At 54.4% G+C, this 27,289-nt stretch overlaps 12 protein-coding genes across 12 annotated transcripts; 6 read left to right on the top strand and 6 right to left on the bottom strand.

Annotated features, from left to right (window-relative positions):
- Nucleotides 1–24: 24 nt before the first annotated feature.
- C8A04DRAFT_23920 (thioredoxin-like protein) lies at nt 25–648 on the top strand (the record flags this gene model as incomplete). The annotated part of the gene is made up of 3 exons (XM_062778873.1): nt 25–48; nt 124–400; nt 473–648. 3 exons carry the CDS (start codon nt 25–27, stop codon nt 646–648), a joined length of 477 nt encoding a protein of 158 aa, XP_062641496.1.
- Nucleotides 649–855: 207 nt separating this feature from the next.
- C8A04DRAFT_33642 (gamma-glutamyltranspeptidase) lies at nt 856–3,052 on the bottom strand (the record flags this gene model as incomplete). Its single annotated transcript, XM_062782542.1, has 5 exons — nt 856–1,262; nt 1,293–2,271; nt 2,349–2,698; nt 2,791–2,809; nt 2,885–3,052. The coding sequence occupies 5 exons, from the start codon at nt 3,050–3,052 to the stop codon at nt 856–858; spliced, it is 1,923 nt and encodes a 640-aa protein (XP_062641497.1).
- Nucleotides 3,053–4,389: 1,337 nt separating this feature from the next.
- On the bottom strand, nt 4,390–5,184 carry C8A04DRAFT_23922 (putative GST-like protein; the record flags this gene model as incomplete). Its single annotated transcript, XM_062778874.1, has 1 exon — nt 4,390–5,184. One exon carries the CDS (start codon nt 5,182–5,184, stop codon nt 4,390–4,392), a length of 795 nt encoding a protein of 264 aa, XP_062641498.1.
- Nucleotides 5,185–5,538: 354 nt separating this feature from the next.
- On the bottom strand, nt 5,539–7,623 carry C8A04DRAFT_23923 (uncharacterized protein; the record flags this gene model as incomplete). Its single annotated transcript, XM_062778875.1, has 11 exons — nt 5,539–6,053; nt 6,105–6,248; nt 6,275–6,300; nt 6,394–6,417; nt 6,475–6,553; nt 6,608–6,743; nt 6,796–6,910; nt 6,961–6,989; nt 7,048–7,073; nt 7,161–7,452; nt 7,525–7,623. 11 exons carry the CDS (start codon nt 7,621–7,623, stop codon nt 5,539–5,541), a joined length of 1,485 nt encoding a protein of 494 aa, XP_062641499.1.
- A 446-nt stretch (nt 7,624–8,069) lies between these two features.
- C8A04DRAFT_33636 (putative peptide chain release factor 1, mitochondrial) lies at nt 8,070–9,427 on the top strand (the record flags this gene model as incomplete). The annotated part of the gene is made up of 2 exons (XM_062782540.1): nt 8,070–8,157; nt 8,235–9,427. The coding sequence occupies 2 exons, from the start codon at nt 8,070–8,072 to the stop codon at nt 9,425–9,427; spliced, it is 1,281 nt and encodes a 426-aa protein (XP_062641500.1).
- A 1,530-nt stretch (nt 9,428–10,957) lies between these two features.
- C8A04DRAFT_23925 (Alpha/Beta hydrolase protein) lies at nt 10,958–12,931 on the top strand (the record flags this gene model as incomplete). Its single annotated transcript, XM_062778876.1, has 4 exons — nt 10,958–11,159; nt 11,249–11,424; nt 11,498–11,772; nt 11,857–12,931. The coding sequence occupies 4 exons, from the start codon at nt 10,958–10,960 to the stop codon at nt 12,929–12,931; spliced, it is 1,728 nt and encodes a 575-aa protein (XP_062641501.1).
- Nucleotides 12,932–13,804: 873 nt separating this feature from the next.
- Nucleotides 13,805–14,539, bottom strand: C8A04DRAFT_23926 (PRELI-like family-domain-containing protein; the record flags this gene model as incomplete). The annotated part of the gene is made up of 1 exon (XM_062778877.1): nt 13,805–14,539. One exon carries the CDS (start codon nt 14,537–14,539, stop codon nt 13,805–13,807), a length of 735 nt encoding a protein of 244 aa, XP_062641502.1.
- A 1,765-nt stretch (nt 14,540–16,304) lies between these two features.
- Nucleotides 16,305–18,469, top strand: C8A04DRAFT_8666 (DWNN domain-containing protein; the record flags this gene model as incomplete). The annotated part of the gene is made up of 4 exons (XM_062785199.1): nt 16,305–16,479; nt 16,540–16,825; nt 16,891–18,227; nt 18,291–18,469. The coding sequence occupies 4 exons, from the start codon at nt 16,305–16,307 to the stop codon at nt 18,467–18,469; spliced, it is 1,977 nt and encodes a 658-aa protein (XP_062641503.1).
- A 777-nt stretch (nt 18,470–19,246) lies between these two features.
- On the bottom strand, nt 19,247–20,363 carry C8A04DRAFT_23928 (anion-transporting ATPase-like domain-containing protein; the record flags this gene model as incomplete). Its single annotated transcript, XM_062778878.1, has 2 exons — nt 19,247–19,879; nt 19,974–20,363. 2 exons carry the CDS (start codon nt 20,361–20,363, stop codon nt 19,247–19,249), a joined length of 1,023 nt encoding a protein of 340 aa, XP_062641504.1.
- A 1,690-nt stretch (nt 20,364–22,053) lies between these two features.
- C8A04DRAFT_23929 (uncharacterized protein) lies at nt 22,054–22,593 on the top strand (the record flags this gene model as incomplete). Its single annotated transcript, XM_062778879.1, has 1 exon — nt 22,054–22,593. One exon carries the CDS (start codon nt 22,054–22,056, stop codon nt 22,591–22,593), a length of 540 nt encoding a protein of 179 aa, XP_062641505.1.
- An 858-nt stretch (nt 22,594–23,451) lies between these two features.
- C8A04DRAFT_23930 (uncharacterized protein) lies at nt 23,452–24,070 on the bottom strand (the record flags this gene model as incomplete). Its single annotated transcript, XM_062778880.1, has 2 exons — nt 23,452–23,870; nt 23,935–24,070. 2 exons carry the CDS (start codon nt 24,068–24,070, stop codon nt 23,452–23,454), a joined length of 555 nt encoding a protein of 184 aa, XP_062641506.1.
- A 2,419-nt stretch (nt 24,071–26,489) lies between these two features.
- Nucleotides 26,490–26,983, top strand: C8A04DRAFT_23931 (uncharacterized protein; the record flags this gene model as incomplete). The annotated part of the gene is made up of 4 exons (XM_062778881.1): nt 26,490–26,574; nt 26,643–26,696; nt 26,795–26,827; nt 26,943–26,983. 4 exons carry the CDS (start codon nt 26,490–26,492, stop codon nt 26,981–26,983), a joined length of 213 nt encoding a protein of 70 aa, XP_062641507.1.
- Nucleotides 26,984–27,289: the final 306 nt, after the last annotated feature.

The following is a 27,289-nucleotide window of genomic DNA, read 5'->3' on the forward strand; positions in this document are numbered from 1 at the left end:
TCAACACACACGGTCACATCCAAGATGTTTTCCAGGACGGTATTCCAGGTGAGTTCTGCCCCCCCCCACCCCCTTCACTTCCACCCTTCCAGAGATATATACTAATCTTAAACCCCTTCCCAGGCCACGCGCCAAGCAGCCCGCCGACCCTCGCCTTTCCTCACTCCCTTCTCCCTCGCCCCCAGCTCAGTCTCGCAACGCCGCCTCCTCTCCGACGTAGTCCGCCAAGCAATCGACAAAGCCGTCAGCTCAGCCCCCGTAGTGCTCTTCATGAAAGGCACACCGGAAACCCCGCAGTGCGGCTTCTCGCGGGCGAGTATCCAGGTGCTGGGCTTGCAGGGAGTGAATCCGGAGAAGTTTGCGGCGTATAATGTTTTGGAGGATCAAGAGTTGCGGAATGGTGAGTTTTCTGTGTCTGTCTCTGGTTAAAAGAAAGGGGGGGGGGGGGGTTAGTTGGCTGACGAAGAAACAGGGATTAAAGAGTACTCGGACTGGCCGACGATTCCGCAGTTGTATGTGGACAAGGAGTTTGTGGGGGGGTGTGATATTATTGTGTCGATGCATCAGAGCGGGGAGCTGGCGAAGATGTTGGAGGAGAAGGGGGTGGTTGTTAAGGAGGAGGGGAGTAACGAGAGCAAGCCGGAATAAGGTTTACGGGAAAAGCGAACACGACTTGTACAGTACGCACGACTGGCTTACTTGAGTTGACATGATAGATCACCATACGCGCTGCACGCTTGGCATGTAAATTGTACCATCATTCCTCTACGCTGCTCATAACTGCAAATCCCAACTAACCAGTCCTAGATACTTCCCTTCATTTACTGTATATATTCATGCCATACACCAATGCCCTCAAACAGGATAAGCCCCCCCATCCCCCCGCATATCACTCCCCCCCGACCAAACCCCCCGTCCCTCCACCTCATCCACCGTCCACCTAATAACCTGCCCCCGTCCAAACATCTGCCTACCCATCCCCCCCCACCCCTTCAAAACCTTTACATTATGCCCTAACCCTTTCAGTCCCTCCACCGTTTCCTCGGGCATCCCATCCTCCACATACACCACTTCCCCCCTGACATCGCCCACATCGGCCATGCCGGCGCCTACACAGATCCGCGGCGCGTCGAGGGCTTGCTGCGGACTGAGTTGGCCCGCGATTTGGCCGAGGAGCACTTGGATGTGCCCTTGGGGTTGCATGAAACCGCCCATTACGCCGAAGACGGAGTGTAAAGAGCCGGTTTTGGTGCCGTGGGCGCCTTGCTTGGTATTACTCGCTGGTTTCTCACCAGTACTACCACCAGTCTGGGAAGAAGTGGAAGTGTCCTCATCAAGATTCGTAACCAACCCCGGAATAATAGTATGATACGGCCTCTTCCTCGGCGCCAGCGCATTCGGATGTCCCGGCTCCAGACTAAAATTCGCCCCTCGGTTCTGCAGCGTAAACCCACACCCGCGCGGAACCATCGCCGTGCCGAACCCGGCGTAGTTGCTGTTGATGAAGGAGATGGCGTTGCCCTGCGCGTCTGACACGGCGAAGTACACTGTATCACTAGACCGCAGCGCTGGGGAGGTTGACCAAGAGGTTGGGTTGGTTGGGTCGCCGTGGGTGAAACTGGGGGTTGCTGCGGAGGGGTTGAAGAGTTTGGCGCGGGCGGCGAGGTAAGGCTGGGAGATGAGTTCGGCTGCGGGAACGGGGTTGGTGGACGGGTCGGTGACAAACCAGTGGGCGTCGGCGAAGGCGATGCGGAGGGATTCGATGATGGCGTGTAGGTAAGGGGTGGTGTTGTGGTCGTCGGGAGTGAACGTCGGGATCGTCCCCGCGGCTTCCAGCTCCTGGAGTATCCCCAGCGCCATCAGCGCAACAATCCCCTGGCCATTAGGCGGGTGTTCCCATAACTCAATCCCGCCCCCACCACCTCCCGGAGACGACCTTGGGGCGGAAGCGCAGCCCTGGCCGCGGAACTTGAGGGAGATGGGATCGACAGGCTCGCTACCGCCTTGGTCGAGGTGGTGCCGGAGGTCGGCTAGCTCGACGTGGCCGCCGCGGTCGCGGATCACGCGCACGATTTCTTCGGCGATGCGGCCGGTGTAGAAGCCGGGTTTGCCTTCGGTTGCGAGGGTGCGGAAGGTGCGCGCCAGGTTGGGATTCTTCATGATGTCCCCGGCTCGGGGGGCGCGTACGCCGTCGGGGGCGGACGGGTCGGTTTTGAGCATTTCGGCGAAGTTGGGCGAGGCTTTGCGGAGGGAGGCTTCGCCTTTTGTCCACTGGGGGAGTTAGCTGTCATGGACCTACGGTAAGGTGTTAAAAGGGAGACGGGAAGAAAGAGAGAAAAAGAACATACAAAAAACCCAGCATCCTCCGACACAGGAAACCCCCTCTCTCCCAACTCAATCGCCGGCCCCAAAATCTCCTCCAAGCTCAATTTCCCACTCCCAAACCGTTCCACCGTATCAACCCACCCCGCTGCAGCCCCGGGAACCGTCGCCGCATGCACACTCGTCAAAGGTATCTCCCCAGCCTCACCCTCGGCCAGCCCCAGGTCGCCGCGGATTTTTTCGAGAGTGCACGCGGCGCCTGACCGGCCTGAGCCGTTGAGTGCGGACACGGTGCCGGCTGCGGCGTCGTAGAAGAGGCAGAACATGTCGCCGCCGATGCCGGTGGATGTGGGTTCTGTCATGTTGAGGCCGGCGGCTGGGGGGTTGTTGTGTTAGTTTGTTTACTTGTTCGGGCTTGCTTTTCAGATTTAGGGGAATTCAGGGGTAATCAGGAGTAAACAAACATACCCACGGCCACAGCGGCGTCCTAACAATACAGTCTATCAGTCAACCTGTGTTTTCTTCCAGCATTCAACAGATAAAGATGAAATAAACACCCTACCGCTGCGTTACCCCCCCCGTTCAACACTTTCAGACCACACTTGGCCGCCAAGGGCTGAGTACATGCCACAATGCCCTCGGTACTGTGGACTACGCTGCGCCGGCTCGGCCATTTCATGAACTCGCGCCCCGCCGGGGGGTATACCGAGGGGGTGGTGAGAGGGGCCATGGTGGTTGCTGACTGTTAGCACTTAAGAATACTTCGTAGAGGTGGAGTAATAGCCGAAGAAGATGTTAGTTTATGGAGAAGTGATTTGCGTGTATGATTAGTCCCGGTGAGATTTATTTTCTCAAAATAAATAAGTATTATTCAAATTCCGCTCTAATAGCAGAAGAAAAGTAGGACTGAATAAATATTTATACTTGACTCCCCAGTGACTGTTCGGGATGTCTTCGGTACGTTCGCCGGTTGCCCGAGGCCGATATCCGGCCATCGGCTACCTACATAGGTACCCGCGTGAGGGGCCGAATAATGGAGTCAAGCACCCCTCGCAGCACCCTAAATTGTACGCCCCTGCGGCCCCTCTTCTTGCCCCTCGGTCCCTGGTGGGGTTTGCGGGGCCGAGAGCCGCCCGCATCGGACCTTCCCGATGACGTGCTGGCCCGGGCATGGTATCTGATACTGTAATTTCGTATATGGTCCTTTGTTTGTGACAGTTGAAGATGGGTTGAAAAGTATGTAAAGTAATGACTTGGCCTCGGTTGGGAAACATAGGTCTGATGGTTGCACAACGGGATTTTTTCAAACGTTCTTGTTCATATTTCTGTTCTTTTTGGTCTCCAGATTAAGAATGTGACCAATGACAATCGTTTGTTGCCGTCGATGTCTTGTGTGACAAGAAAGTTACCAAAGCCATGGTCTTTAAGTGTTTCAAAGTGGTGGCTAACAAGCTGAAGAGATGTGAGAGAGTAGTCTAGTTTTTTTGAATATTTTACCATCAATTTATCTAACCAAGTAGAAAAACAATCTAACACCCCCCGAACGCGAGCCGAATATATGACCAAAGAAAAAAACCAAAAAGCTCACCACCAAGCCCTATCCCCATCCGGAGGGATAGCGGTTGGTGGTTACGAAAATCTTTCCCGTGAAAGATTTTGCTTCGCTGGCCCTGGGAATCGAACCCAGGGCCACTTCGATTTACGACGGCACCGGCGATGCTCCTCCCAATACCGCTGGGCCAAACACGCTGTTTGGCACATTGGGAGGAGCTGGTGACTGTTTCGCTGCGGGATCTAATATATATAGTGCGGGAGGGAAGGTACGGGATTGTACTATGTAGAGGGGCTGTTTGGTGCCCGAGGCTAGCTGGGAGGTCAGATGGGATAGAATCTAACCTGGACCATGTATAAGAGTAAAGCCATATGTTAGAGTCAAGCCGGTTCTTATAATTGAACTTGTGGAACTTGGCAGCTTGTGGCAGATCTGTTAATGATTCGGAAGCTTTGGATTTGAGCAGTTGATGTATCTTCCCCAGCTTAGAAGAAAAGGGGTAAAAACAACGACCCCTATGCAGTCACCCCCAAAACCTCCACCACCTCCTTCCCCCTCCCCTCCAAACACTCCCTCTCATGCACCACCTCCCTCGCCGTCTCCCCCCTTGCCGCATTCACCCACTCCACCAACCCCTTAACCTCCCCCCCAACCATAAACTCAACATACCCCTTCGCCTCCTCCCCTAATATTCCATCCACCCCCTCCCCAAAGACATACGTCCCCAACCGCAACACAACCGGCGCATAAAACGCATCCACCGCCCCAAACTCCCCCCCGGCCAAAAACGGTCCCCCAAACCTCCTCAACCCCTCTGTCCACAACTCATCAATCCTCTTCAAATCCGCCACCAGCGCCCGTCCGGCTTCGGAGTCAGGGGAGAAGGCCTCGGGACCGAGGCGGATGCGTATGTTGAGGTTGAAGCCGAGTTGGGAACGGATAGCACCGAAAGAGGAGTGCATTTCGGCGACGGCGGAACGGGCCCAGGCGCGGGCGGGGGCGTGGAAGGGGTAGATGGGTTTGTGCGGGTGGGTTTCGGAGAGGTATTCGGTTATGGCGAGGGAGTCCCAGAGGATTAGGGGTTCTTCTTTTTCTTTGTTTTCTTGGGTATTTTGTGACTTTGGGACCACGTGTAGACAGGGGACGCGGGCGGTGGGTGAGAAGGCGCGCCATTGGGGCTGGGCAAAGGTGCCGGAGACCATTTCGTGGTATTCTTCGACGAAGGGGATGTCGAGTTCACGTAGGAGGAGCCAGGGTCGCAGGGACCAGGAGGAGTAGTTTTTGTTGGTGATGTGGAGGTGGTATGTCATTTTTGCTGATGAAGTGAAGGGTTGTTGAATGGGTGGGTTAAAACGGTTCTAAGGATGTGTACTATCCGGGGCCGGATGGGATTGCTTCACCGTCGAATATTGGCTGATGGTGATGAGGTGAGTCACTACGGTTGAGGGCTGAATCACCAAAAAGGGGCTCTTATACGTTGTAAATATACACGCCCTTTCCTTGATTGACCCCGCTCAGTTACAAGTCGTCGAGCGGGTGGGGCCGGGATAAGAATAGCCCACAATAAACTACACGCAGATACAGAGATAGCATAACGGCACAACATGAGATAGATGCATCAAATCCGTTCGATATGGTACCAGCCTACACCAACCCCACAACGCCTACGCAGCCGGCGTCTGCTGCTCCGCCTTCTCCTTCGCCTTCTGCGCCTTCTTGGCCTCTATTTGCTTCTGCTTCTCCAGCTTCTTGAGCTGGTTCTTGGTCAGCTTGCCATTGCCCCCCTCCTCTCCGGCACCAGCCTCCCCCTCGATCTTGGGTACAACGATAGGCGCCCGTGGGTTGCCTTTATAATCAAGCGGCCGCCTCTCCATAAACAGCTTGACGTCCTCGTCACTGACTTTGGCCCGCCGGTCCTGGAACGCGGCCACATATTTTTGAAGCTCCTTGATGCAGATCGCTTTGAGCTCGCCCGTGAGGAGCTCGCCTTTTTCGTACGATACACGGATCTTCTCGAGCTCCTCGTCGTCGTCGAGGAAAAACCGGAGGTATTGGAATGATACGTCTACGTCTGTGTTGCCGCCTTGCTCACGGTGTTCCTCTACTGAGACCTTGCCGCCGGAGAAGGCGTACTTGTTGATCTTGTTCTTGATTTGGTTCGGCGTGTCCCTCATGAAGACTTGTTCGGTCAGAAATGGCTGCTACGCAGTTTCTCGGGTAAAACACTTACTTGCAGACTCATCAACCGAAGCGGACATCTTGGTACCGGGGCCTTGAAGCGCCGGCAAGAAGAGAGCGTGGATAAGGGACGGCTTGGCGTACGGATGGCCCTGGTACTTTAGCCTGGCTGATACGTCTCGGGTCATGCGAAAGTCTAGAATCGTCAGTGATAACCAATACGAAAGTTCGGTTTTGGGTGCTTACATCTAAAGCCTGTTAGTACAAGAGCAACCACGGAACAGAGATACGGGCACAAAAGACAAAAGTAGCGTAACCCAAAAGGCAGCCATTTTACTTACGGATCTTGGTCAATGGCGCATGGACTGCAGTTCGTTAGGTCCTGACTTGTCTACCACAGCATCTTAGACTAGAATACTCACATGAGCGCCGGTATCCCCACGGTCTTCGTCTCATCCTCGCCAAAGATGTGTGGGAACGATGATGCCCAACTGGTTGCACCTTCACGAGTGTTAATCCTCATCTAGACATTTACCAAACACGGCATGAACCTACCCTGAATGCTTCCAAAGTGGATCCTCCCAATGTTGCTGCTCTCGTTGAACCCAAAGATCGCGCGGGCCTGGTTGAGCGTGATGTGCTTTGAGAGTCGGACAATGTTCCTGTAGAATGCGCCACCAACGTAGTCAAACTAACTTCGTTAGCCGAGAGAGTTCACATTCAAGTCCCGCCGATTCCCTTACATCTGAAAAAATGAACGTCTTCGCTGGGTCGAAACCAATGGCGATAATGTCCTTGGCATTGCTGTTGCAGTACCCCTGCACTTCCTCAATCGTCCGCTTCTCCGAGAACAGGTACCTGGGGGGGTTAGCAGAGTCCTCACCCTAATCTTCAAGGAGGGTTCTCACTTCTCGTCATCCGTCAACATGATGATGAGCTTCAACATGTTAGTGTCGCCATAATACACCCCAAAGTCATACTTCGCATCCACATACCGGCACGTCGAACGTATCCTGAAGCCCTGCTCATAGTATTAGCCCCTGTCTACCACATCCCGCTTTCCGAATCCTCTGTCAAAACCAAATCCTCTAGCAAGTCACAAACATACATTTTGTAAACTCAAACGGAATAGTATGCCCAACATGCACACTATCCGACGACGGACCACGACCAGTGTACAAATAAAACGGCTCGCCGCGCTCATACCGGTCGAGGATGAGCTCAAAGTCGCGGTGGGAAAAGACAATGCCGCGGCGGAGGAAGTGGTGTGGGCGTTTGCCGGTGACACGCTCAAAGCGCTCGAGTAGCGCCTCGTCGATTTTCTTGGTGCCGAACTCGTCGACTAGCTTGTTGTAGTCGATCGCTTTGACTACGCCGTCTTCGCCGACTTCGCCGGAGACCTGGGGCGGACACAAGGGTTAGAGAGGGTGTATGGGCGGAGGGAGGGGGGTTGAGTTGGGCATTTGACGAACGTTGTAGGGGTCAATGGTCTGTTTTTGCTGTTGTGGCTTCTGGACAGACTCGGGGGCCGGAGACTCGTCGAGAGCCGCTGGAGGAACGGTGTTTGTCATGTTGGAAAGTCGGCACTAGGGGTAGGTGAATTGTGTCGAAGTGTTGGACTATTCCCAGGAATCAAATTGCACGTATTAGGACCGACACCAAGATCCTCGTTCCTAGCGAGCTTCTTATATCCAGGTATAGGTGTTCAAAGGCCCAGTGAGTCAATCACGGGGGCTTCTTCTAAAACCTGCAGCGCTTGGTCGCATTTGTGACATGGGATGGCGGGGGAGGGGCATCGATTACAGGGATTTACCACTTAGAGAAGGCGGGAGAGCACGGCAGAACGAACTGTGCCTGCCGAGACAAGTTCCACAGCAGCAGGGGTCCGGAATGTGCAAACCCAATCTTTTTGGTAAAGAACCTCAGGAACCTGCGGTGGATTCTTTCGACCTGCATCTTGGTTGCTCTCGAGCGCCGATGCTTCTTCTCCCGCAACCACGCCTGGTGCTCCGCAATTATGTTGGCAGCACCATGGGTGTGCCGTAGCTGCATGGTCTCTCTGAGGCGTGTCGGCCGTGCGCAGTTTATTCGGCGATTTAGTACAGGTATTACTTCGCCGCATCTTTCTAGCAGCAGATGCTACTTGCTTTGATTCTCTTCAATTGACCGGAATTCGAGTTAGAATCTGCGCCAAACCTCCCACCCGCCCTCCTCGAACGAGCCCGGAAGCTCACAGTCGAACACGACCAATTGACCGCGGGTCTAGAAAATGACTTTGATCCGAAAAAGGCGAAACGGATGGGCGAGATCTCCCGAGTTGCTAGCGCACTCAAGGAATTCGAAAAGGCCAAGGCCGCGTTGGGGGAGCTCCACGGCCTCCTAGAATCCGACGATGCCGAGATGCGGGAGCTGGCAAAGGACGATCTCGCCGCGACAAACGCCCAGCTCGCCGAATCGAGCCACAACCTTTCAGTCGCCCTGACCCCCAAGCATCCCTTCGCCGACATGCCGTGCCTTCTCGAGATTGTGCCCGGCCCGGGGGGCACCGAGGGCCGCTACTTCGCCGACTCGCTGTTCCACATGTACAAAACATACTGCGCGAATAAGGGCTATCGCGCACGGGTTGTGAAGTACGAAGCTTCGGACAGCGATGGCTCAACGGGGTCAGAAGGAGAGATTCCGCTTCAGGAAGCCGTGTTGGAAGTTCAAGAGCAAGGAGCGTATGATGTCTTTCGCGGCGAAGCAGGCATGCACCGGGTACAGCGCGTGCCAGCGACAGAGAAGAGCGGGCGCACGCATACGAGCGCGGTGGCGGTATGGGTGCTCCCATCGTTCCCGGAGAGCGACGTCACAGATTTTGAGGCAGACTGGGACAAGCCGGAGAGCGACTTCTACATCGACCCGGGCGAAGTCAAGTCCGAGAAGATGCGGGCGGGTGGCGCCGGCGGGCAGCACGTGAACAAGACCGAGTCGGCGGTCCGGCTGACCCATATCCCGACGGGCATCGCGGTGAGCATCCAGGAGTCGCGGTCCCAACAACGCAACCGGGAAATAGCGTGGCGGCTGCTGCGATCTAGGATCGCGCAGAAACGGCGCGAAGAGCGAGAGGAAGCAGCGCGCCAGCTGCGGAACAGCGTCCTGGCGAGCTCGCAGATTACGCGCGGCGACAAGATTCGGACGTATCAGTTTCAGCAGGACCGGTGTACAGACCACCGCAGCGGGGCCAACGTTCACAATCTGCCTGACGTTCTCCGCGGCGGGGAGACGTTAGGGAAGGTCATGGAGAGCGTCCAGACCTGGTTGGTCAACAAAGACATTCAGGGGCTCATCGCTGATGAGGAGGCGGCGGCCGTTGTCGAGAAAAAGCGCAAGTGATTGTTGTTTCGGCATAATGTGTTACGAAATCCTGTACATTATGGATACACCAGATAAATGCATAGTAGATTCCATCTTGGTAACTCACACTGGACGTTCAAGCCTTCATCGATCGTCCCGTCTCGTCGGCAACCGGCGCAAGCCGTCGGACGATCAAGGCTTCTTTTCTTTCGTCCCGAATCTACCTTCTCGAACCGAACGAAATCCACTTAGCTCGGTTCAAAAACATGCTCACTTTCTTACTTTCTCACCGAGAAGCTTTTCCAGTCGATGGAGTCCCGAGTCCCGCGCTCCCCAGACTTTTTGTTTTTGGCCCTTGGGAGCGCGGGCTTGCGGGCGCGCAGAAAAAGCGGAGAACCGGCTTCCTGCCGAAGTGTATGGCCAATCAAACCCCGCTGCTTCCTCCCGCACCTCCCTAATTGGGACGGCCCCCAAGGTTACAGGTGCTTGGGTCCTTGGCACCACCATGTCCTGCAGGCGGCCTTGCCCAACCTCCTGTCGTTTGGCAAGCGGCCGCTCGGCTTCACGGGGATCGGCAGTGAGAATTCAAACAGGGCAAGCAGGAGAATAGTGGAAGCCTCGGCCGTGGTGTTTTGTTTCACTTTGGATGTGTTGCTTGGAAGGCAGGTAGTGCTTCCAAGGCCCGAATTATCATCCCGATCCTCGGATAATGGGGAATGAATGAATTGCATGGACGCCAGATAAGGAATACCCCGCAATCCACCACCAGCAAATTTCCCAGCGGGCTGTGCATTGGTAACTTAAAGACCAGAACCGCGGGTGCTTCCAGGACGGGTAGGTGCGAAACTTGAACTTTGACACCCCGGAATAAGCGGGCAGCCAACAAACAAACGCACCGAACCACCCGCCACGTACACCTCGTGGGAAAAGGGTTCATCTCCCCCGCACCGTCGTTTAGCCCGGCCATTTGCTTCCATTGGACCGTTGCTTTGATCCCTCTCCCCAGCTTGGGAGATGATGATGGAGCTTCGAGTCTAGCGGGGCGGTCCTTTTCGCATGTCCGGTTGGTTGGCGCGGTGGAATTGAGAATTGAGGGATTGTTGTTTACGGATAGTGCAGGCCACTCGGTGTCTCGTTGGGGGCGCAAAAGTACCCTATCTACAGAGGTACTGCCTATCCGGCTGTTTGTGCCGGCCGGGGGTTCCAATCGGTGGGTGATTCGGTGATACAGCGGCAACGGAGTTACGGTACCTTATTGTCCCCCCCTTGCCCGCGTTGAAGCCGTACCATCTGGTTAGGATTGTTGATCTTTTATTGTTTTATTTTTATCTCCCCTCTTTCTCTCCTCCTCCTTCTTTCTCTCTCTTCTTTCCTTCTGGATCCCACTTCGGTCCAACATCGGTGCCATTGGTGTTTGCGGGCGGTTATCAATACATGGTAAGGATCTTCGTCCGTCCGAACTATAAGATCCATTTCCCCTGTACCCCCAGATACATACACAAACACCAGTTCTGTCATCCTCGCACGGCATCGTTTTGCCCAAACACCTGACTAAGGTCGGCAACCAAGATGCGGTGGACGACTTTCCTCTCGGCGCTGTTGCTCTCCGGCACGGCCGACGCCGCCGGCCGCAGCATCGCACATGCTGGGAAACGCCATGTCGAGCACGCCGCGAAGCGTGCAAGGTCGATGGTGGGCGCCGACTTCCAGCCCCCTGTTGTCGAGCGGGATGAGAAGGCGGAGCACAAGTTCCTGAACGCGAATACCACGAGTGAGTTGTGCCCGCGAACCACAATTGAGGATTCAATTTGGCTTTCTAGTTGATCAATTGGGCAATTGATGCTAATACGGGTTTTATAGAATTCGCTGTTGATGGCAAGGGCATTCCGGATGTTGACTTTGACGTGGGCGAGTCTTACGCTGGATTGCTGCCCATTACGAGTAAGAAGGATGAGGAGAGCAATTTGTTCTTCTGGTTCTTCCCCTCGACTAATGAGGCGGCGGATAAGGAGATCATTATCTGGCTGAACGGAGGTGTAAGTCATGTTTTTCATGTGCTTTGCAAAACCAGGTTCCCGTGCCCCTTTATTAACGTGTTATGATTTGTAGCCGGGGTGCTCGTCCTTTGAAGGCCTGTTGCAGGAAAACGGGCCGTTCTTGTGGCAATATGGTACCTACAAGCCGGTCAAAAACCCCTGGAGCTGGCACACCCTGAGCAACATCATCTATGTTGAGCAGCCCGTCGGCACCGGCTTCTCCACCGGCAAGCCTTCCATCACAAACGAGGAGGAGCTGGCAGACCAGTTCAAGGGGTTCTGGAAGAACTTTGTTGACACTTTTGGCCTGCACGGCTACAAAGTGTACATTGCCGGCGAGTCCTATGCGTATGTCTCTCTCTCTTGGTCTCTTTCAGAGAGAGGGTTACTATGTACAGTGTGTGAGCGAGCATGGTGCTAATACTGTTTCAGTGGCTACTACTGCCCGTACATCGCCCACTCCTTCGTTGAGGACGAAGACAAGACCTACTTCGACCTCGCCGGGATGACCATCTACAACCCGTCCCTCACCTTCGACGAGGTCCAAGAGCCCATCCCAGCCGTCGCCTTCACCGAGTACTGGGCCGGTCTCTTCCCCTTCAACGACACCTTCCGCGCCGACCTCAAGCGCCGCGAGCAAGAATGCGGCTACGCCGACTTCCTCGCCGAGTACCTCGTCTACCCCCCCAAAGGCCCCATGCCCAACCGCCTCCCGGGAACCGACAAAACCGGCACCACCCGCGACGAGTGCTGGAACATCTACTGGGACATCTTCGATGCCATCAGCCTTCTCAACCCCTGCTTCGACATCTACCAAGTCGCCACCACCTGCCCCTTACTCTGGGACGTCCTCGGCTTCCCGGGGTCCATGCCCTACCTGCCCGAGGGCACCGACGTGTACTTCGACCGCGCCGACGTGAAAAAGGCCATCCACGCGCCCGAGGGCGTGACCTGGGAGGAGTGTTCATCCGACGACGTCTTCGTCGGCGGATCGGATGGTTCCCTGCCCTCCACCCTCTCCGTCCTCCCGCGCGTCATCGACGCCACCAAGAACGTCATCGTCGGCCATTCCGCCCTCGACATGATCCTCCTCGCAAACGGTACCCTCCTCTCCTTTCAGAACATGACCTGGGGCGGCAAGCTGGGATTCCAGAACCGGCCGGACCAGCCTTTCTACGTGCCGCATAACAACATCACCGGGCTATCCACGCTGGCCGGCGCCGGGGTGTTCGGCAGTTTGGTCTCGGAGCGCGGGCTGACGTTTGTTGGTGTGGACCTTGCTGGGCATATGGTCCCGCAGTATGCGCCCTCGGCGGCGTATCGTCATGTTGAGTTTATGCTGGGCCGGGTGGACTGCATGAATTGCACCAAGCCGTTCACGACGGACCCCCAGACGCCGCAGAGCGATGGTGACTTGGGTTTCGGGACTGCGCCGCCTGGGTGGAGTGGTATTGATGGTGGGAAAGGGAAGGGAAAAGGTAAGCCGCCCCGTCGGATTAGGAAGTGATGAAGTTAGCTGGTCATGATGGCAGTTACCTAGATAAATGATGACATGTATAGCCAGCAGTGGCTGGTTCAAATATCACAAAAAGACCAACAAGTCACGTTGAGTGAAATCGAATCATGCGAAGGAGAAACAAAGTTTTCGAATTGGCATCGAAGTAACGACTGTGAATCCCGTAATGCGTTCCACAATACCCCGAACCTATTCCATCTCGCCTTCTCCATCCGCTCGTCCTTCGCGTCCCATAGCTTGACTAGGCCGAGCTTAAGCCCAAGTCAGACCGCTGGGACCTCCTCCGTTGTGAGTATCATACAAGCAGAAAAAAATACACAAAGAGTGGAGCAAGAGAACCCTCCCTCACCCCCTTCCCAGAGCCCTTGGAATGTACCACCCGCCTCATCACAATAAGGAATGTCCAACTCCTCCCAATTTTCCGGCTTCCTTAAGGCTAAATTTGTTCGGCCGTTACATGATCATGAGCGTGAGAAAAAAAAGCCTCCTCGCAAGAATACGTAGAGACCGAAACAACTGGTATCCGTTACGCCGTGCCGAAAAAAAAAAGATAAACCGAAAGAAAAAAAAAGGGCGTTGAGAAGGGGGTGGGTCGATGTGGAAAATATACAACACGAGAGCCAATGCGGCACTGTGTGACAAGTCCGTCCCTAAAAAGGAGACGGGTAACGTATTTGACATGGAAGTCGGGATAGTAACTTTGGTTCCGGTTCGCTGAATACAGGGGGTATCGTTGTCGTGTGGGTATATGAGGGGAGTACTAGGGCGTCCTCGGTCGACTCAGGCGGACAAAATTCGGAAACCAGGGCCGTGAATAAGTGGTATCACGTCGGCGTTGACGGCATGACATGGGCGAGATATTTTTCAATGAGCCGGCATGCCACTCTGGTTCATCTTGCGCTGCTCCAGCACGCCAATGATACCCGTCTGCCGCAGCCTCTCAAGGATCATTCTCATGCCCTCGCGGCTCTTGCCGAGCTGGTCCTGCGTCTTGGTCGACGCCAGCGTCTCAATGCTGCGTTGGATGCCCCGGGCTCCCAACCGCGCGAAGAAGCCGTTACCCCCTTCGTTGTTCGACGCCGCCTCGACCTGCGCGGGCGCCTGCGCCTGGCCCAGCCGGTCGCGAATGCGGTCGCCTAGCCGCGAGCGGAACACCACTTTCGTCTCCACGTCCGTGTTCTCCGCCGCTGCCGTAGCCGGCGCACCCGGCGCCGCCGGCGGAATAGTGTATAGCTGCTTCTCCACGACGGAGAGCACGCCAACAAAGTTAAGGTTTCGGCTCTCCGTCGACATCCATCCCTCGCGCATGTCGACAACGCTGGTCTCGAGAATGTACGACGCCTTGTCTGAAGTTCCACCGGTCAAAGTGGACGGCAGCAGTTTCATGATGCTCGGTGATAGGCGTGACTTCTTGAGGTGGATGCGAGTCGTGTGGAGGCGGCCTGTGGCGGGGTCGACACGCGAGTCGATGGTGTCGGTGCTCAGGACATGGTTGGCGAATGGGTTGAGCTGCGGCGAGCAGTACCGGAGGAAAAAGGCAAGGGTCACAGTCGGGAGGGGATGCGAGTAAGTATGGAAAGTGGTGTGTGTGAGGACCATGTTGACTTCTTCTTTCGATTATGGCCTATGACCCAATATGTCGTTTGGAGTTGGCCAAGCTGGCTGTATGTATGTAGCGTTGGGACTGTGCTTGTCGTGGTGGATGACGACGGAAGGCAACGTAGAGGAGCTTGGATCCCAGCTTCAAGGCGGGGGCGAGGGTCGAGTTACACGGACTGGGACTGATGATGTCCCTAGGGAATGCGGGGAGAACGGCTCATGCAAGAAGCACAGCTCAAGGTCAGATGCGTGGTGCGTGGTGCGTTGGAAAAGGGTCTTGTGTGTGCTTTTGGGGTCGCAAAATTGCCGTTCAAATTTCGGCAGCTCGGGAGGGGTTTCTTCGGGGGAGAGCGTGCTCCGGCGAAAAGGTTCGCTCGGGATGCCCCGAATTGGTGAACGAGGTTTTTGCAATTGAGGAGAACGGGAGAAAACCAAGTATTCTATCAGTCGAATTGGGAGGAGTTCCCGGGGAAAATGCGGGTGGCCAATCGAGCCATGCAGAGTCGAAAGTGGGACGCAACCTCTGACGATTCCGGGCTCGCTCTCCGCAAATGCTGCTGCAACTTTTTTGGGTGGTTGCTGCAGTTGACGCGGAGGCGGAAGCGAGGCGGGGGGCGACGTCACGAGACCATCTAGACAGCCAGACCACGCTATCTCTCTGGCTTATCTAAGACAAATTGCTGAGTATTGTTTCTTATAAAGCCGAGGCATATGTCTACTCCCTGGTTTTTAGAGGCGCTCTAAATGAATATATTCGTATTATGAAGACTTTAACCCAATATTCTTGCGAGAAATGGAAGCTACCTTATGGCCAGGTGGTAGCAATGAAGGTCTCTCAGGTTAAGTGACAAAGGTGGGGCTGGAGCTTCCTCATGCTTCTCGAATCTTTCTGCCTTACAGCCTGGTCCAGCGGATTCGATCTCGTCAGGCAGCGAAACCTTAGTAGCGCTTAGTCACCAAAACAGGCACAGAACCCTTAACTGTCGTGCACACCCCTCGAACCTCGAACGCAAACCATTCCACCTCATTTCCTTCCCCTTCAGATTTCGTCGCCCATTACCGTTGAACACACCCCGATCGCACAACAGCCTAGGACCCGACGAAACGAAAGCAGCTCGCTGCAAGTTCCCTGTGAACGGCAACCCCGCGCTCGCTTTCTTCGACTGTTGTTTTTCGCTATCTCTGGTGAACAAAGTCACCGATTGACTCGGCAAACAACGAACCCCTTCACGCGACCACCCATCAAGAAAGCGCCAGCGGCTCCTCTTTGCGCAGTCGCACTCATCACAGGACATCTTTCGGCCTTTGGCCCGTTACTAACTGGACTTATCTGAATTGCCGGCCAAGGTGGTGGTGCTATTCAGGCGGGGATCAATTGCGATTCTCTTGTTCACCCAGTTTTCTTTTTCAATAGGAGGCCAGTGTTTTTGCAAAGGGAGGGCTTTGTATTGCAATTTCTTTTTTTGCTAAAACCTCTATTCATGGGGCTCTTTCTGTTTCTCTGTCTTGAGAACATTCAGAATTGACTGCATCCAAACCCTGAGCTGAAGAGACGAGCACATGGTGGCCGTGGGAAATTACAAGAACAAGAAAAAAACATCGAGTCCTTTTCACTCCCAATTTTATCTATCGTGCGAAACAGGCCGCGAGAGCACCTAATTTAGTACGCCCCGATTCCGGGCACCCCAGCATTCTTCGACCATTCTCAACGCTCCTAGCCCCTACAACATCACCGTAGGACGCCTCAGGCGACCACAACCACACAATGGCGTCCTCTGTGTTTTTCAAGTTCAAGTCGCAAAAGGAGCCCACACGTGTGGAGTTCGACGGCACAGGCATTTCCGTCTTCGAACTGAAACGTGAAATTATTTTGCGAAGCGGACTCGGCGATGGCACCGATTTCGACCTGGTCATCTGTGCCGATGAAGGCATGAAAGAGGGTAAGCATTTGAACGATGACCATAAACCTCAGGAAGCTAGAAGTACTGACAATTAGACAGTGTATGATGATGACACAACGATCATTCCCCGCTCGACTACCGTTATTGCCCGGCGCATGCCCCCTAAGATCCCCGGTAAAGGCGGAGCCGCTCGCTATGTCTCCGGAAAGATGCCCATACATGCGAAGAATTCGTCGCGACGGGAACAGGTGGCAAAGCCCGCAGCCAAGGCGCAGTCGAATACGCTAGCACAATTGAGTAGCGCCATGACAGAGGAGGAAAAGCTGGCGGCTGTTTTCCAGGCCCAGACGGAGGGTTTTGCCTCCAAGGAAGAAGAGATGTCCACGTAAGTCGCATGTCTGACTCCATCGTTGTTACATAGTAGAATGCCTGATGACTAACACTTTTTAGACAACAATATGTCGCCAAGGGTGGCCCCAAGAAACCGACCCATGTCCCCGACCATGATCCTCCTCAAGGCTACATCTGCTATCGTTGTGGTGAGAAGGGCCATTGGATCCAGCTCTGCCCAACCAATGACAACCCAGAGTACGATAACCGCCCGCGTGTCAAGAGAACCACGGGTATCCCGCGGTCGTTCTTGAAGACCGTTGATAAGGCTACTGCCCTGGGCCAGAACGCGGATGGTGATGAGACCAAAACGCCCTCCGGCATCATGGTCAATGCGGACGGAGAGTTCGTGATTGCTGAGCCGGACAAGGCATCCTGGGAGCAGTTCCAAGCCAAGGCCAAGGCCAACCCCGCTGCGCAAAAGGCTGCTGCGGAGGAGGACAAAGTTGTCCGGGAGCGAGGCTTGGAGTGCCCGGTCGACAAGAAAATGTTCATAGAGCCAATGAAGACTCCGTGTTGTGAGAAGACGTATTGCAATGATTGCATCACTAATGCTCTCATTGAGAGCGACTTCGTTTGCCCGGCCTGCAAGACCGAGGGCGTCCTGATCGATGATCTGAAGACGGACGAAGAGGCGGTTGAAAAGATTAAGGCATTCCTCGCCGAGAAGGAGGTGGCCAGCAAAGAAGGCTCAAAGAGCCCTGCACCGCAGTCACCGGCGGCTGCCGCAGGGACGGATGGAGTTGAAAACAAGGGGGACACAACTGCTAAGCCCAAATCCAAGTCACCATCACCATCACTGGTTCCAGCATCGGCTTCGGCCGCGCCCGCTACTACTCAGCCCGGCCAATCCTCAACCTCTACCCCACAAAGTGCCACAACACCAAACCCCGGGAACACCCAGCTTTCCAAGAAGCGTCCAGCTGATGACGTGCTCGAGAACCCCAAGATTCCCAAGGCACCCAAGGCCATGCAGAAGGCGCAGGAGACCCAGCAGCAGCAACAAAACGTGATGCCTATGATGAACGGGATGAGCGGTATGAACGGGATGAACGGAATGAATGGCATGAACGGCATGGGTTCGATGGGAATAGGCGGCATGCCCATGATGTATCCCGGCATGCCCATGATGGGTAGTAACTTCAACCCCATGGGCAACATGCCCAACATGAACATGGGCATGATGAACATGATGAACCCCATGATGGCCGGCCAGATGGGCGGTGGCTACAATAACAACAATATGGGCGGCGGTGCCAACGGAGGCTACAACAACGGCGGCGGTTGGGGCGCCGGTAACATGAACGGCATGGGCGGTGGCATGAACGGCCCCAACGGCGGACGGATGAATGGGATGGGTATGGGCGGCATGGGTGGTGGCGGGTATGGTGGTGCTGGTCACCAACAACACCAGCAATATCAACAACGTCACCAGTACCAAAACGGCCAGGGACAACAAGGCCATCAGCAAAACTTTGGCCAACCCAATTTCCACAATAATCAGCACAACAACGCCATGGCGTTTTCTCACCAGCAAACCGGGGATGAAGACGACGCCTACTTCCGAAAGCCGGTCAACCCACACCGGCACCAAAACCGGCAGCGCCGGGTGCGGCCAAGCGATTACCGTGAGCTATGAGGGCGGTTCTCTGCAGCGTACATTACTGAGACCTTTCTAACGTATATACGGGACTGGTATTCACGGCGTTGGTTCGGTGGCCCGATCTTACATTTCTGAACGGGCTCATCTCTTCTACTTTCTCTTCTTCATTTTCTTGTTAGCTTCTTCTTTTGCCAAGGGCCCGGGCTAGAAAACTGGGATAGGGGCGGCTTGTCCCACGGAGATAATTCATGAGGAAAGGGAGGATAACCTTCGGCATAGCCCAGCTTTTGTGGCCCATTCATCATTACGCCGCATATTTGGCGTTGGTTCGGCGTTGTTACGGATGGATGTATGTCCTTTTTAGGGGTGCTCCCTCTTGAATTTAGGGGAAGAAACGTGGTTAGGGATAGGGAATAAAAATACAAACCAATAAAGTGGTCAGATTCCAAAAATCACTGTATCATGTCGTGATGCAAACTCCGTTCAGTGTTTAATGTTCACACCAAATTTCATTACTCCAGACCAAGCCGAGGCGTGACTATCTAATTGTGTATAGCCCCCAACAAGAAATACAATCCGGTCTTAATCACTCCTTTCCTTCTCGGTATCCAGCCGGCTCAGAAACCAACTCCTCTAATCTCCCCGTTAAGACTCCCCAGCCACAAATCGCTGATGACGGCAAGGGGTATCTTCAGCTTGCTCTTTTCGCGCTCCCTTGCACCCTGCAGACTGGCCGTGCCTCCGCATATTTATCACTTTTCTCTTTTTTTCTCTGACCTTGAAGGTCTGTCTACCTTGGCCCCCAGGAACCACTCACGCAGGCGGCACAAAGGGCTTGACAAGCATCTCACTAAAGCGCTCCAGCCTTTCTTTCCCACGGACCTCCTCCACCAGCAGCGGCATCTTAACCACATTGAACTCGTCATACAGCTCCTCGATTTGCTCCAGGTACTTCTTTTGCATACGACGGCGGGCAGTACACTGCTCGCAATCGGAACCAGCCTTGGGGAACAGCAGCTGATTGACCACAATACTGTGGGTATCGATACCATAGCTAGCAAGCTCCTGAATCATGCGCTCCGTCTCATAAAGCGACAAGAACTCTGGGATACAAACACACACAAAAGTAGTCAGGCGCTCGTCTTTAAACTGCGTGTTGACCTCGGAGATGGTGGCGCGCAGCGCCTCCAGCTTCTCCATCATCTCGCCGAGGTTCTGGCCGTTGGGCAACGTGCCGTTGCTGCCGAGGAAGCCGTTGAGGAGGGGGCCGTACTGGCTGGAGAGCTGGGAGACTTTGGCGAGGGCTTTTTCGAGGACGGAGGGGAATTGGAGGAAGCGGAGGGTGTGGCCTGTTGGGGCGGTGTCGAAGATGATGGTTTCGTAGGAGAGCGACTTGACTTGCTTGAGGACTTCGGCGAAGGACATGGCTTCGTCGATACCGGGGATCTAGATCGGGGGGAGAAAGATTTAGTGTTCGTCACGCATACATACACCGGTGTATCCAACGGAGGCAGCAAGAGGAAAATGGAGTAGTACGTACCGCAAAAGCCAAATCCTGCATCATACCACCCATCCCGCCCATATCAGCCGCTCCATCGCCCTCGCCCTGCCCAGCCAGCAAATCTTGGATGCTCCCATTAGGGTCGATCTCCATGGCGCTGAGGTTCTCAAAGCCGTCGATGAGGCGGGCCTCTTTGCCGAATTTTTGGCTGAAGGCGTCACTGAGGTTGTGGGCCGGGTCGGTTGAGATGAGCAGCACGGAGCGGCGCACCTTGGCCAGCTGGATGGCGAGTGAGCAGGATGTGGTTGTCTTGCCTACACCTCCCTTGCCGCCGACGAAGATCCAGCGCAGCGAACGCTGGTCGAGGATCGACTGGAGGGTCGGCTCCATGGCGTCGCCGTCGTCGACGTTGATTAGTGTGGCCGACATCTTGGGATTCTGGTAAAAGTCGGGGTGAAAGAGGAAGGTTATTGTGATCGTTGTCAAGGTAGTTGGGATCGCGGGGTAGATCGGTGGGAGGTTTCGAGAACACCAAGAGGGTGGGTGCTGTACACGCCGTACTCGAGTGAGAAGTCAAGTGTTTACGTGTTCGAAGGTGATGTTGTATACCTGCAGACAAACACAGGGATCTCGGGCAGCGGTGGTGTTGTTGATTCCGCCTCTAGAAACTCTTCGAAGGCCAAAGTCACATCCACCGCCCTGGGGTCTGCTGGCCGCAACGTCACTGGCATTGGTGGGGTAAATTTAACTGGTTACAGGGGGCATCGATCCCGCTGGCATGTGGCCATCAAAGAGCCGGCTGAGCACCCCGCCAACCGCCAACGTCCACCCGAAGACCTCCTCACCAGGTCCTAGGCCTAGACAGTCTCACAGGACCACCTGGCATTCAGCACCGATGAAGCTGAGAACTAGACCTCCATCGAGAATGGATACGCTCGGTGTTTAGCCCTTCAATAATCAGAAGCGAGCGGTGAGGTAGCATCTTGACCACTGGGCGCCACATTCAGGCATACCAATAAATTCCGTTGCTGGTGACACTAACGATAGGTTGGGTTCAATATCTTGATTTCGCATTCAGGGCATCAGCCGCACCCAAGCACCTTCCCCTGGTGACTGACGGAATCGGGAAATACGCAAATGCCTCAGGGCAGGTGGCGATCTTCCATTTGGGCCGCCGAGTAGGGAGTCCGTGTGGGGGGACTTCGAAAGTAAACAAAGTATCCGATGGATAGGTACCTTGAGTGTGGTTGAAGAAGAAACTTTGGTTTTTTTTAATGATGGCTTGCCTCAGCATCAGGAAGGAAAACAGTGATTTTGTGAAGAGTATCTCCACGTTATTTTTTTCCCTTTTTCCAACCAGACAGTCTCCCGGGTCGACATGTCGGAATTGGCCGTTCGCAGCAGCAACGCCCCCGGGGCCAGCCGCTGACGACCACCGCGGGGCTTAGCGAAAGTGGGTTTCAGGGGGGCGTTCAGCAGCCCAATCGCCCAAGTATTTCTCCCGATCATGGAGGGCACCCGCCGTTTCTCGGCCTGCAGATCGCGTGGTACGAAAACAGGCAGCAGGGAAGGTAAAAGAGTCCTAGATCTTGTAAACTTTTCAGTGCCGAAAGCTCCCCTGAGCTCGTCGTCTTTACATAAAAGCGGTGTTGTTTCTATAAATTTCGTGGTGCCTCGCTCCTTCTGGTTGTACATACATACGCCGTCAGTGTGAGCCGTTACCCCTCACCTGCAGGTGGGTTTGGGAAACTTAGTTAAGTGCGAGCTGTAAACCGAGGTTTCGGCATCACAACTTCCCGTCACAACCGTGGACATTGCTCAAACAGAATCACAAACAGCTGTCAAAGGGCGGGTTTTAATGTGAGTCAATTTAAGGATTCCCAAACAGCTTTGGTCCCCCCCTTCCATGTTTACATAAATTCCATGCTTTCCTTCCCGAACCCCTTTGCCCATCTGCAGCTTCCCCCCACCCCGCAACACCAAAACCAATCATCGTCAACTACCACCCAACCCAACCACTGACATCATACCCCCCATAAAGAAAACAACCTCACCTCCCGCTCAACAAACCCAAAGCAACCAACGACAAAGAAGAAAAAAACCAAAGCAACCGCCCAACATGGCCCTCCCAACCCCCGAAGCCAAAGACCGCATCACCTGCCACGTCCTCGACACCACCCTGGGCCAACCCGCCCGCAATATGCGCGTCAAGCTCGAGCTCATCTCCTTCTCCGGCAACCCCTCCTCCACCACCTCCACCTCCACCTCCTCCACCACCGCAGCAACAACCGAAGCCACAACCAGCGCAACCGCCTCCCCCGCCGGCCCCCCCCCAACCCCAGCCCCCAACCGCATCTTCGAATCCCAAACCGACGACGACGGCCGCATTAAGGTATGGCTTCCTTACTCGTCGGCGACTTCGTCGGGCGAAGTGCCCGTGTACACGCTCGAGGACGTGTTTGGCGGGTTGCCCCATAGTGAGAACAATAGCGGTATTAGTCGGTGGACGCTGCGGTTTGATAGCGCGGGGTATTTTGGAGGGGTTGATAAGACGTTTTATCCGGAGGTGGAGGTGTCGTTTACGGTGCGAGAGGGGGAGCGGTATCATGTGCCGTTGTTGTTGGCGCCGTATGCGTATAGTACTTATCGGGGGAGCTGAATGGGCGTGGATGGGCGAGGATAGGAGGATATGATGATGAGGGAGGTACCCGACACTCGATGAGAGAGAGCATTGATAGTTATGGTTGGTGTTGAGGGATTGGTGGTTGGTTTGGGTGAGAGAGGGCTACGCTGTGAGCTTTGGGAGAGCCGTTACAAACCAAGTTTTTAACTAGTCGTGTCATAGGACTCATCGCAGTCAATGGGCCATGGGCATTTTTAAACAACCTCTGGCAGTAATATGTTTTTTTCTTTCTTTTTTTTGGCTGATTTACCCCTATCTTTGTATATACCCTATGTATTCCCCATCCTGCTTAACCAGACATACCCCATTTCTCCCTATGGCCGTATCCCAACCTAAACGAATGCAATGCTGTGCTGTCGACAAGTAATGTCGCTCCTTGCCCGCAGGAGTTTGATGCCGTGGGGCTAAAACTAATAATAGTGGTGGTGGTAATGATAATAATAATGAGAGTGGTGACAAACGAGTGACTGTTTTCCTTTTCCCTGCTGTGTGTGGTGTTCGCCCAGGAACACCCCCAATGCATATGCCCAACCTCCCTTGCAATCTATCGCCAGGTTACCCTTATCCAGTCGTCAACAGTCGTTATTGCCAAAATGCAAGCTATGCAAATGCACCAAAACAAAACAAAAAAAATACCCATACTCCTTCCTCCCTGCTGGTTGTAGATATGTGAAATAATGCAATACCGGCGAGTTCGAGAAGAGAACGTGAGGTGAGTGAGGTGAGTGAGGTGAGGTGAGTGGCTTGATGCTCATGTATAGTTCACCCTGGCTTCGTGGACAACCCGCACGCCAACTCGCCCGCAGTCTCCTTTATAAGGCGGCTATGACCGGCCTAGCGGTGGATGAACCTGCCCAAAAAGCTGCTCCTCCTGCGTCGCCGGCCCTTTCGAGGATCCTGTGCTTCAGACTCCCGAGGGTCGACCTTAGCGGTGGGTGGGCGGTCAAATTCTGTGCCGCGATGCCGGGGAGACTCTGGGTCTTGGCTGCTCAGTCCGTCGCTCGACTCTTCGGAATCACCATCCCTTGATGGCATAATCGAGTTGATGGCCATCTGCCTGATCGTGGCGAAGGTGCTCTCTTCTGGGGGGTTCGGCGAGTTCTCCTCGATGGTAGAGGTGCGGCTGGCGGCCTGCCGGGCCATGAAAGACTCGCGGTATCGATGCAGAGCCCGGGCCGGGTTGATATCGTCTTCGGTGAGGCAGGCATCGGGCCCGAAATTCGCTTCAGGGTGCGGGAGTGATGTGTTCCGGGCTGCGAGCTGGTTAGCTATGACTCTTTTTATCACCGGCTCGCCCGTTTGGTGCGTTGAACTTACTGCCACAGAAGGCGTCTGGAAAGCCCGTATTCCGTTCACGGAAAGACTCCCGCGAGGGACTCAACATAATCGGCATCATGTGTTCGGGTGTGGTGTACTTAGAGGACGGAGACCTCTTAAGCCTTGGTCTGCGCATGGTGAGGAGAGGTTTAGTGTTTGTCTTTGAGAGTTTGCCGGTGGTCTGTTTTCTTAAGAATCTGGTCCGACACCGAAGAGCCCTTGCTCTTTTGTGGCCAGGAGCGTTGTGGGGACAACAACGATCAACAGAGCCGAAATGAGGGTGAAGTGAATTTTAATACAACAACACAATATGAATAAAAAAAATAAGAATAAATATCCGGTTGAGGATAATTACCCCAGGTAATTACCGAGTGCCCGTACAGAAAATCATGTGCCGCATAAAAATAAGTCAACTGGGGAATGAGGTTGAGAAGTTGCAAGGGAAGGAAGGCTTTGGGGAGTCTTATGAGCTGGCCTCGACAAAGAGGGTTTCATTGAGGGCCTGTGGCATTATTCTGCTGTGCGTCATCCGGCCCCGTGAAGCGGCCACAAACTCGAACTCCAAGGCTTCGGAGGACACATGATCTATGAGTTTGAGAAGAGTGAAGCTTTGCCGGCCCCAAGTCTAGACCATTGCGTGGCCGCCCACTGGGCGGTTTGCCGCTTGGTTCTGGTCTCAAGTTGCCGAATCAAAGGTGAACTGGTGGACGAGAGACCATTTCGGCTCACCTTGGCTGAGCTAAAAATGTGGGGCGAGCTTTCCACGGGTCACTTTTGAGGCGCGCGGCAGGCCGATTTACGCCGGCCAATTGACCATCAAGCGTGCGTACGTTTGATTTCCGATGAAAGAAACGCCCTGCCTTTGACTCGGTGGCGAACGGTATGAAGCGTGGTGTGTAACGGAAAATATCTGAGCCCGAGGGTGAATAAACACTCTTTGTGTCTGTAATGGGCCTTGTCGTCGACTGGATTTCGAAGGAACCTGCCCGAACTGAAAGAAAAGAAACTCAACGCCAAAGGCGACCGTCTAGCTCGTGGGTGGCCTGGCTTTTTAGAACTTCAGCAAGTGACAAGTCAAAGCATTGACTCCTCCGTGCCAGGACTGGTTAGCCCTGGATGCCGCACCTGCCTGAGCAACTCGGTGGGACTGGGAAGCTGGGTTGGGATTCGCCCCGGATGGCGTGGGCAGCTGCGTATGCAAGGCGGCTCAGCCGGTGTGAACCACAACATCCGGCCGGAACGGATAACTTGTCCCCATCGGACTTCATTTAGTAGCCAGTGGCTGCTCGAATGGGTTGCGAGCTGCATCATGCACCGCTAATGAATGGGATGAAGTCCAGACTTGGAGAGGATCTCGCTCACGAGTGAAGCCAGGTCGGTCCGCATCGACCACGCTAAAACCATCCGCTGTTCCACACCCGAGCCCTTGTGTTGAGACGATTTACGGACTACCGGCTTTTTCCTCTGCCCTTGAGACTTGAAGAGGCAGTGTTTGGGGCCGGTATCATCGACTTGGCCCCCGACGGGCCATGTGGGCAACCGGCCTTCCCGAACGACCGTGGCCTATACCAGCGGCCGCCACTAGCCAGCGGCTTGCATCTGCATCCCCTCATCGGACATGCCAAGTGGTGCAAGGGAATCTGTGAATACACATTGCCGATGGCAGAATTCCACCGAAAACTTTGACCCCTCACCGCTGCTCGGCGTCGCTCATTGCAGACATCAATGATGGCTCTGGAGCCAGTCGTGAAGGCTGCATGTCTCAGCTCGGGCAACCCAGGATCCGAATATGGACCCGCTCAACATCCTTTCGTGAAAGCTCACTGTGCCGAGGGTGGGGGGCTGCATCTTGAGAGGCATTTGCGCCCTAAATGGAAAACTCGGACAGTGCGGGGAAACCAACGCATCAATAGGTTTTTTGAGTTGTGAGACTGTGATGGTGGACAACTGGACGGTCAATGGTAAAAGGCGCTCATGAACCTACCAGATGAGACTTGCTCGATGCTGGGAAGTCAGACCCTAACGTTACTTCCATGTTGGACAAGTTGGATACTTCCTTGCCTATCATATGGCACTGAATCAATGCAAGGGTATGTCCAGGCAAGTCAAGGAATCGACATCATCTTGGTCCTCGCTGGAGGAAAAAGACAAATGAATCCCTGGGTTGATGTTCAGTTCGTGAGTGGGGAAGTTCTCTGCATCCTCCCCAGGAGCGAGAACTGCCCTCAGTTAAACCCGAAGCTATTCCGCCCGGCTTGGCACCGCCCAGCTTCCTCCGCCCCATTTCAGCCCCTAATCCAACGCACGAGCCACTTTTCCAATCTCCAGGGCCTGGATCGTTCATCAGGCGATGTGGCACATTGCATTTGGCACCGCCAAGGGACCAGCGAATTGACAGCTCTCCAATTTACGCGACGCAGACCTCCCAAAAGCTCGTCTCGCAACACCTTACACCAACGTCTTTTTTGCACGCCAGCCACGCCCCGTTCTTCTCCATCCCCTCCTTCTCACCTTTGAAGTCCAATTGCTTCTATCTTACCCACACATCCATCACAATGGCCGACCAAGTGCAAGAGTTCCTCGAGGTGCCGCGCGAGTTCCTGAAGGACGGCATCCAGTTCATCAACCGTGCCCAGAAGCGTATGCCTCCCTTCGCCAGCGTGCCCTCCAAAACGATACAATCATAAAAAAAAACTAACGCGACCTAGCCGACCGCCGTGAATTCATCAAGATCTCCCAGGCCGTGGGTGTTGGTTTCCTGGGTATGTCTTAGTTTACTTACTCCCCCTTTCTTTGGTTCAATCCAACCCATGACACGCGATCAACAAACATCGAAAACTAACACATATACTATTAACAGTTATGGGCGCCGTCGGTTACTTCGTCAAGCTTAGTATGCTTTCCCCACGATCTCTCTCCCCGATCCAAAGTTCAACAAACTTGATATCACCGCCGTCCCGTCCTTCTCACAAGCCGACACAAAACTAACCCATCCCCCCCTGTTTTAGTCCACGTACCCCTGAACAACATCCTCGTCGGCGGCGCGTAATCCACCCATCCTCTCGAACCAGCGACCGCAAAGACCCTACCTGCCTCAAAGAAAGACGGCGCGACTAATACAAGGGTTTGCGGCGGCGATTTAATAAACTGGCACGGCAACACGAAGACAGGAGTAAAAATATCGAGAGAACAAAATTCACGAGTGAGCGGCTTTGATTTTACCCCGGTTTCTTCTGCAGAACAGAACAGCGGAATCAGCAGGACGAACGAATGGCATAATGGCCGGTGTCACTCGACTTCACGTATCATCATCACACTTTGGAATGGGAACGGAAATGGCATAAAGGCGGTTCAC

The sequence above is a fragment of the Dichotomopilus funicola genome (genome assembly GCF_033296635.1).
Source record: "Dichotomopilus funicola strain CBS 141.50 unplaced genomic scaffold C8A04scaffold_1, whole genome shotgun sequence".
NCBI classification, from domain to species: domain Eukaryota; kingdom Fungi; phylum Ascomycota; class Sordariomycetes; order Sordariales; family Chaetomiaceae; genus Dichotomopilus; species Dichotomopilus funicola.